Source organism: Chelonoidis abingdonii, chromosome 5 (genome assembly GCF_003597395.2).
Source record: "Chelonoidis abingdonii isolate Lonesome George chromosome 5, CheloAbing_2.0, whole genome shotgun sequence".
Classification (NCBI taxonomy): domain Eukaryota; kingdom Metazoa; phylum Chordata; order Testudines; family Testudinidae; genus Chelonoidis; species Chelonoidis abingdonii.
In genome coordinates this window covers 132,479,493-132,488,550 of record NC_133773.1, presented here as the reverse complement: position 1 = coordinate 132,488,550, position 9,058 = coordinate 132,479,493, and the positions used below count along the sequence as shown (strand labels likewise).

General features: G+C 50.8%; 1 protein-coding gene across 5 annotated transcripts in view; it reads left to right on the top strand.

Moving 5' to 3' along the window:
- Positions 1–9,058, top strand: part of REEP1 (receptor accessory protein 1) — a 129,114-nt gene that overhangs the window by 61,331 nt on the left and 58,725 nt on the right. For all 5 annotated transcript variants that reach the window (XR_012655997.1, XM_032771556.2, XM_075066656.1 and 2 more), the window contains one exon: positions 1,635–1,748. Coding sequence is in view for 4 of the 5 variants with exons in the window: in XM_032771556.2 (XP_032627447.1) it covers positions 1,635–1,748 (114 nt within the window). In the remaining variant the exon portion in view is untranslated. The remainder of the gene's footprint in view (positions 1–1,634; positions 1,749–9,058) is intronic.

The following is a 9,058-nucleotide window of genomic DNA, read 5'->3' as shown; positions in this document are numbered from 1 at the left end:
GGGCAAGGTTTTGGGGGGGACCAGAGTGTACCAGGCACTGTAATTCCTGGTTGGTGGCAGCGCTACAGGTTCTAAGCTGGTAATTGAGCTTAGAGGAATTCATGCTGGTACCCCATCTTTTTGGACGCCAAGGTTCAGAGTGGGAAATTGTACCATGACAGTTGTAAGCTAGACACAAGAAGTAATTCTTCTACTCTATTCTGTGCTGATTAGGCCTCAACTGAAGTATTGTGTCCGGTTCTGGGCCCCACATTTCAGGAAGGATGTGGACAAATTAGAGGAAGTCCAGAGAAGAGCAACAAAAATGATTAAAGGTCTAGAAAACATGACCCATAGGGGAAGATTGAAAAAAATTGGCTTGTTTAGTCTGGAGAAGAGAAGACTGAGAGGGGACATGATAACAACTTTCAAGTACATAAAAGGTTATTACAAGGAGGAGGGAGGAAAATTGTTGTTCTTAACCTCTGAGGATAGGACAAGAAGCAATGAGCTTAAATTGCAGCAAGGGAGGTTTAGGCTGGACATTAGGAAAAACTTCCTAACTGTCAGGGTGGTTAAGCACTGGAATAAATTGCCCAGAGAGATTGTGGAATCTCCATCATTGAAGATCTTTAAGAGCAGGTCAGACAAACACCTGTCAGGGAAGGTCTTGATAATACTTAGTCCTGCCATGAGTGCAGGGGACTGGACTAGATGACCTCTCGAGGTCCCTTCCAGTCTTACAATTCTATAAAATGTAGCTCCTACCAATGTAACTTGTCCACTACACTGAATAGTAAGTTCACCTCCGCAAGAAGAGTAGCACTTAAGTCTATGTCCATGTAGACTCTGCGTTGCTGACATCGTCTGTTGCTGCCTTTCAGAAACTGTCCCACAATGCCCCACATTGGCAGTTAAATGGGTGCAGGTGCTCCTGGTCAGGACGCACACCGTGGACACAAGGAGCATAGTGTGGATGTGTAAAGCTGATTCAGTTACTGCTGTACATTGGCTATGCATTGACATGATGTAGGTTGACTTACTTTTTGTGGTGTAGCCTTGTCTCCACTAACCTTCTTATTTTGTCCTATGACTGCAGAGGTATTAACGGGCTAGTTTACTTAGTGTGTGGTAATTACTTTGTAATTACAATATGTGCTATCTATTTATGCTAACCAATCTGTTCCACCTTCCATTTAGCGGTGATTCTCAGAATATCTTTCCCAGACCTGAAGAAGAGCTCTGAAAGCTTGTCTCTCTCACCAACAGAAGCTGATCCAATAAAAGATATTACCTCACCCACCTTTTCTCTCTAATATCCTGGCTCCAGCACGGCCACAATTACACTGCATGTAGCTGGGGTGTCATTTCTGGAAGTACTGCCTTCTCCAGGTTAGGGGAGCGGGGACTGGGTGGGAGTCGGGATTGCTTGTCTCTGTTCCACTCACAGGATAAAAGCAACTCCCAGAGGTTTCAGTGGAAGCTACTGCTCCCCTGCCATCCTCTTTTCCTTTTCAACTACTGGCTGTAAATATCTCTCCAGCTGGTCGGAGAGAGGGAGGTGCCCGCCTCCATGAATGATGGTGTGACCCTTGAGAGAGAGGGCAGGAGGTCTGAACTCTTCCCTCTTGCGCTTTTTTTGTCTTGTGCGACAGGAAATTGATGACTGCCTCGTCCAAGCCAAGGATCGGAGCTACGATGCGCTGGTGCACTTTGGGAAGCGGGGACTGAATGTCGCAGCAACGGCAGCTGTGATGGCAGCTTCCAAGGTAACAGCCGGGAGAGCGCAGGTCACAGTGGTGCCATTAGCATCTCAATTGGGTCTGGGTCCATCGTCTATGGTAACAACACAGTGGGGCAGAGAGGAGAGAGGAGGAAGGCGGGGGGAGAGTCCAGAATTCTTTCAGTGGCTATGATCCTGCCTCTCAGCATCGTGTTTATCAGCCTCATGGGTGCATCTTGGGATGAACACACTATGCAAGACTATGATGCTGTGGGAGTGAATGAAGGGGATAAACGCAAGGGGCCAAGCTTTGCCTTCAGGACTTTGTGAGGGCCTCTGCTGAGCAGGACGCAGAGCAGCACATTCTATCCTTATGATGATGCACAGTTAGATTTCCATGAGCGATACAGATTCATCATACCTTGGAACAGTTAATACACCAGGCTGGGCAATTGCTTAATGGCTGCTTTGAGGAAAAATTAAGCTGAACTGTCCAGTTATTCCCTGCCCCCTTTCACAGGAGAAAGCACAGAGTAGGACTGAGGAAGGAGCCCCCACACCAGGCCTGTTGTTGTTTCATTGGATTGTTAAAAATGCTGGCTAACATTCTGACCTCTAATTTGGATGCTAACATCAAATCAATGAAATCAGAGGCTTCTGAACATTAAATGATCACCTGCTGGGGTCAGGAAGGATCTCTTCTTTCATACCCTGTACAATCATATGATTGACTAGGTTCATTATTACATGGAGTGAAGGGAGATCACATTCCTTTGAAGCAGCAGATATTGGTCACTTTTGGAGACAGGATGCTGGATGTGATGGAGAAATGGTCTCATCTGATGTGGCACGTCCTGTGCTCTAGTCCTGGGTTAGATCTAGTACAAGAAAAAGCCGTGATCTGTTTTCTCCAAAGGTACAGCAGCAATTTGTAGTGGGAAATGGAGGCTGTTATGGTTAATGTGGGAGTCCAGAGACCTGGATTCTGATCTCTGTCACAGGCTTTTTGTATGCTCTTGGACATATCATTTGATCTCCCCCTGCCTCAGTTTCCTCATCTGTAAAATAGGAATACTGCTTCCCTGTATCATAGGAGACTATGAGGCTGAATACCTGAATGTTTGTAGAGCACTTTGAGGTTCTTAGATGAAAGTGCTCTGGATATGCAAAGCAGACACCCACATTGTTCTGTGTGGCATCTGTACTGATACACACACGCCTGGTGCTACAGTAATATTGAGATCTGTTTTAAATGTGCAAAAGCCAAGAATGCTTATTTTGTTCCCTGTTCAGTTGTCTGTTTCTAGATGTTGAGCTGACGTGATGCTGTATGTGTAATGGTCCCTACAATACCTCCACACAGTGAGACATTTGTCTGACACCTTGACTATGCCAAGGCCTTTTATGTCTCTCTAGCAGCATAAAAGGGCTTTAAAATGGGCAGCGGCAGTATCACTGTCTCTGTACGGCCTTTGTTCCCAGTACTTGGTGTAGATGCACTGATGTCCCTGGTGCACTGCACTATGTCTGTCTCTGCTTTCCAGGGCCTGCAGGAGCATGTGGAAGCAGAGTATAAGTTAGAGCAGCACTGAGACTGCTCTGATTTACACTTGGGGCTTGGAAGGGCCCTGTCCAACCTCAGAATATGGCCTAAAGCCTTTGTGCCCCACCTCTCCCTCCCTGCCCTGAGCACAGGAACAGAATAATTGAGTCTTGAGCCCTTTCTCAAAATGCTTGTTTTCCACCTTGTGAGCATATGTACACAGCTCCAGTGGTAGCAGGAGGCCAGGTGGAAGGGAGGCTGGGGATGGCCATAGGGAAGGTCTGCAGTGAAAGAAGGGGGACAGAATAGTTTTAGGAATGGTAGTTTTCCGTAATCTAATGGAGATCCTTGTTCAGTATTATAAGAAAGTATCTCTTTCTGCGATTCTTTACCATTGTCACACCTTACCTTTGGTTCTTATCCGGCCCCTGCCGCTGCAGTATCTGAGCACCTCACAATCTTCAATGTATTTACCCTCACAACACACCTATGAGGTAGGAAAGTGCTACTGTCTCCATTTCAGATGGGGAATAGAGGCACAGAGAGGCTAAATGAGTTGCCCAGGGTCACAGAAGAAGTTGATGGTAGAGCATGGACCTGAACCCAGGTTTCAGGCTTGGGCCCTAACCACTGAACCATCCTCCCTGTCTACAAGCTATTCAAAGGCCTACTCCTAGGGACAGCATTTTAAATTAGGCTAGTACCCATAGCAGGTAGGAAGTTTTACCGAGCTGCTTGTTTTCAGAGGTGGGAGAGTGGTTTAATGGCTAGCTCAGGGGATTTAGTACTGGAACGATTTGAGGCATTTGTAGCAAAACAATCACTCTGTTCTATTCCTAGCTCTGGAAAGGAGTTTAATCTAATGGTTAGAGTAGGGGATGGAGTTGGGATTCCTGGGTTCTGCCGTCAGTTCAGTGCTTGGCCTTTGACAAGCCACTCACCTCTCTGTGCCTCAATTTTTTTTCACCTGAAAAGTAGGTATAATACTTCTCTGCATTCCTCGGTGTTGAGTTTTAATGACTTTATTATGGTCTGGAGAGCACATCAGGGTGACAGACAGTGAATAAAACCAAAATACAGCTGTCAGTAAGGGGAAATGTTTCTCAGCACCCTCGCACCCACGTTTAGAAAGTGCCCTATCCCCTATTTCAGTCGTCAGCTCCGGGACTCTCACTGGCTTGTCTCCCCTAGCTAGGGTGACTAGACAGCAAATGTGAAAAATTGGGACGCGGGTGGGGGTAATTGGAGCCTATATAAGAAAAAGACCCCCAAATGAGGACTCTCCCTATAAAATCGGGACATCTGGTCACCCTACCCCTAGCCTTTGGAAGGTGCTAGCTAATACATATTAACAGCCCTGTGGAGACAAGGAAGTTTGCCTTTAATACGTGTTAAACTGCTCAAGTTGAAGCCCAAGGCTGAAATTAGGCCCCCACATCCATATTTCAGCACCACAATAAGTGGCCTGGTTTTAGAAAGGCTGACCCTGCAGCCCCCTGTGGAAAATGTGGCCTTACCAAGTAGAGAAAGGAAAGGTCCGTCTCATATCCTAATTCAGCTGGAATAACAGAACAGAAATAGATGTTAAGATATCGGGGGCCCCGTCCTCAGCTGATATAAACTACCATCACATCTGTTGATCTAGGTATGAGGCTCTAGCCCTAAGTTTATTGGGTGCAGGCCCAGTTAAAATGAGATATGGACCCAGATCTAAGTACTCTTGAACTTTGAGACATGATCCCTTTTTTCCCTTCTCTCTGGTGTCCCCTCCCAGACCAAGAAGCTAAAAGCACAAACTAGAACAGAGGTGGACAAACTATGGCCCACAGGCCACATCCGGCCTGTGGGACCATCCTGCCTGGCCGGCTAGCCCCCGGGTCCTGCTCCGCTGTCCCCTCTTCTCTGCAGTGACGCTTCTGCGTGGGCAGCGCTCTGGGCAGCAGGGCTGCGAGCTCCTGCTGAGTAGCACAGCTGCCAGTCTGACATGCTGCTCTGAGCGGCGTGGTAAGGGGGATGGGAGGGCCTGGGGGGCGGTCAGGGAGCAGGGGGCTGTTGGATGGGGCGGAGGTTCTGGGGGGAAGATGGGGGGTTGGATAAGCATGGGAATCCCAGGGGGCCTGTCAGGGGACAGGGATGTGAATATGGGTCAGGGGATGGAGAATGGGGGAATTGGATAGGTATGGGATCCTGGGGGGCTTGTCAAGGGGTGGGGGTGTGGATAGGGGACTGGGAGCAGGGGCGTTGGATAGGGGGTGGGGTCCTGGGGCAGTTAGGGGCAGGAAGTCCTGGGAGGGGGCGGTCAGGGAACAAGGAACAGGTGGGTTGGATGGGTCGGGGGCAAGGCTGAAAGTAACTTAAAGTACTTACTGGTACTCTGGAGTCCTTGGGGGTGGGGTGGGGGCTCAACCAGAAGAGGCAGGGCCTTTAAATCCCCAGACACTTTAAATCACCCCCAGAGCTACCAGCTGCACAGGCAGCGGGGAGCCCCAGAGCTAGGGGTGATTTAAAGGGCCTGGGGCTCCAGCTGCCCTACCGCAGTGGAGCCCCAGGCACTTTAAATCACTGTCGGGAGCCTGGGGGGCTCCCAGCTGCCACGCCAGGCTCTAGTGGAACTTTAAAGTGCCCTGGGCTCCACTGCAGTGGCAGCAGCCAGGAGCCTCATGCCCTTTAAATCACCACTGGAGCCCCAGTGCCGCTACCCCAGGAGTCCAGCAGCCGGACTCGGGTGGTGATTTAAAGGGCCCTGAAGGTAGCAACAGTGGGAGCCCTTTAAATCCTTCACAAACCACCGACTGGGCAGGATTTTTGCAGTTCTTTCTCAATTGCATGAAACTAATCCCTAAATTGTTGGGGGGGAAGGGGGTAGGACCCAAACTCCTATGAAATATTTAAAGATTTTCACTCAAAAAACATCCCTATAGGCTATTGAGAGCAAACACCTTCCACTTTCTAGAGTTCTGAAATTTCCTATATTTCAAATGGCTGTGTTGCCCTGCCAACTGGTCCCCCTACCCCGCGCCCTCAGCAGCGCGCTGTCTACTGGTCCCCCTGCCCCACGCCTCCTGCAGTGCCCTGCCAGCCGGTCCCCCCTGTCCCGCGCCTCCAGCAGCGCCCCGCCAGCCAGTCCCCCTACACCTGTTTCATAGGTGTTTGGGTCCTCCCCCGCCCCCCAGCAATCTAGTTGCATGCAGTTGAGAAGGAACTGCAAAAATCCTTGGAGCGATTTTAAAGGGGCCCCAAGCCCTTTAAGTGGCTGCTGGGAGAAGCCGATCTGCCCTGGTAGAGTGCACTGGCTCTTGCCTGTATGCCGTACTGGGGCGCACCGGCTTACTTTCACCCCTGGGGAGGTTGTGAGGGGGGCAGTCAGGGGACGGGAAGTGGGAGGGGGCAGATAGGTGACGGGGGCCAGGCTGTTTGGGGAGGTACAGCCCTCCCTACTTGGTCCTCCATACGGTTTTGCAACCCCAATGTGGCCCTTGGGCCACAAAGTTTGCCCACCTGTGGGCTAGTATATATGTGCCGCCTCCTTAGCTCAGTCAGATCCTCCACTGGCCTGACTGATAAATGGCCTAGATGTTTGATTAGTGGGACATAATTAAAAAAACAAAACAATTCTGCTGCCAGGCAAAAATATAGGTCATTACTAGACAGGTGAGGGGCTCTCAAAACCCCAGGCCTCTTGTGCCAATCTCCCTCGCTTGCGCATACTCTCTCTCTCATTCTCTCTCTCTCAAGATGAGTGGTAAATTTCTGAGGATTTCTGAGTGGAGACAAAGCCAGACATCTGGTGCTGGGTACTCGGCGCAGAGTCCTTGTCCCACCACCTTGCATCCCCCTTGTGTGGCACCACTGTCCTTCCCTGACCACACGGTGACTTCAGGAGGGTAAGAACTAAGTGGTAGGATCTGGTAACAAGGAGTTAAATCCTGATATGCAGCCCCCTTCCACTAGTTCAGCCCATTGCCCTCCGAGGCACACGGAGCTCGGTCCCACTAACAAGATGTGTGTCAGTCACCAACTCAGACACTTGCTCGTATGTTCTCTCTCTTTCCTGGCCCTTCTTCTGGTTTTGCCTTTTAGAGTGTAAGCTCTTCCAGGCTGGGACTACCTTCCAAATGTTTGCACGGCACCTGGCACAACAGGCTCTTTAGGTCTACTGCTATATTGATGATGATAATAGTGAATGGGGAGTGAAAAGCTGAAACTTCCTTGGAACAGCCACAGTGTTTTGGATGGGAAAAAAGAGATGAAGAGAGAAGGCATGCATGACTGGCATTGATGAAAAGCCCGTTTGTGCCTAATAGGTCTGAGAGATTGTCCAAGAATCTGTCATGCATGTGAAAATGTGACCTGAAACACTGCCAGGGTTGGTGGTAATTCTGGCTGTCTCCTAGAAGTGCCAGTCACACAAATTAAGGAGTTAGAATTGCGGCACACATGCATCGCCCTGGATCTCCAAAGCCTTTAGGGCCCTGATCCAGATCCCACTGGTGTCAGTGGAATGACTCCTATTGACTTCACTAGTCTTTGGATCAGGCCCTCAGAAAAGATCCTTGCTCCAGCCCAGGCCTGCACAACTCGTAAAGCGACGGGGGCCACATTACTCCAAAGAAAACAGCTGAGGACTGAAACCCCCCGGCCCTGCAGAAACACCCTCCACCGAGCACCTCCCGGCCCCGCGAAAACATCCCGCTCCAGCACCGCCCAGCCCTGCAGAAACAGACCCTCCTTCCCCAGCGCAGCCCCACCAAAACAGCTGTGGGCCAAAAAGGAAGGTTGGAGGTGGGGAGGTGATACATGATTTTAAATCAGCCAGGGGCTCCCAGCTGAAGAGGTGGCTGGGAGCCTCAGGGGCAAATTAAAGCGCCCGGGACTCTGGTGGCTGGGGGAATCCGGAGCTTTCCGGGGCTGGGGCAGGGATTTAAAGGGCCCAGAGCTCCTGCCACTGAGGGGAGCCCGAGCCCTTTAAATCACAGCTCCAGTCCATCCGCTGGAGCTGCGGCTGGGATTCAAAAGGCTCTGGGCTGCCCGTAGTGGCGGGGAATCTCTGCAGGCAGCCCAGAGCCCTTTTGAATCCTGGCTGCAGCTGAGATTTAAAGGCTCTGGGCTCCCCACCGCTGCGGGCAGCCCAGAGCCCTTGGATTCCTGGCCGTGGCTGGGATTTAAAGGGCTCTGGGCTCCCCGCCTCTGCGGAGAGCCCAGAGCCTTTCAATCTCAGCCATGGCCGGGAGTTAAAGGGCTCTGGGCTGTCTGCAGAGCACCGTGTGCGGGGGATTTAGAATCCCCCTGCGGACCGCACAGTGAGGCTCCGTGGGCTGCATGTTGTGCAGGCCTGCTCTAGCCTGTCTGTTTGGGTCAGTTCTTCCTCTCTGGACAAACTCCGTCCCCCTCTCTCAGGTACCAGCAGGCTTCTAGATCCCACATAGGAGAGTGCTGCCTTGGCATAATTCGCCAGAGGAGAGCTGCAGAGCTCTCTGCTTCAAACTGCATGTGGAGCTGAGTGATGTGGGGAGGGAGAACACTGCTTGGGGCAGGGTGGATTTCCTTCCTTTGATCACATGCATAAAGCCCTCTTTGATAATTAAAGGCCTCTGTGGTAGATTCATCTCCGTGCCTGCCTGTGTGAGGTATCTGATGAAAACTCTGTTCACAGCACTTCGCACATCCATCAAGGTGAGGGCCGTATTTTGTCCCTAGTCTTTGTGGTCAGGATTTTCAAAAGTGATAACTGATTTTGGGTGCTCAGCGTGAGGGACCTTGAAGGGGCCTGGTTTCTAGGAGGGGCTGAGCACCTGCCCTGTGAAATCAGGCCC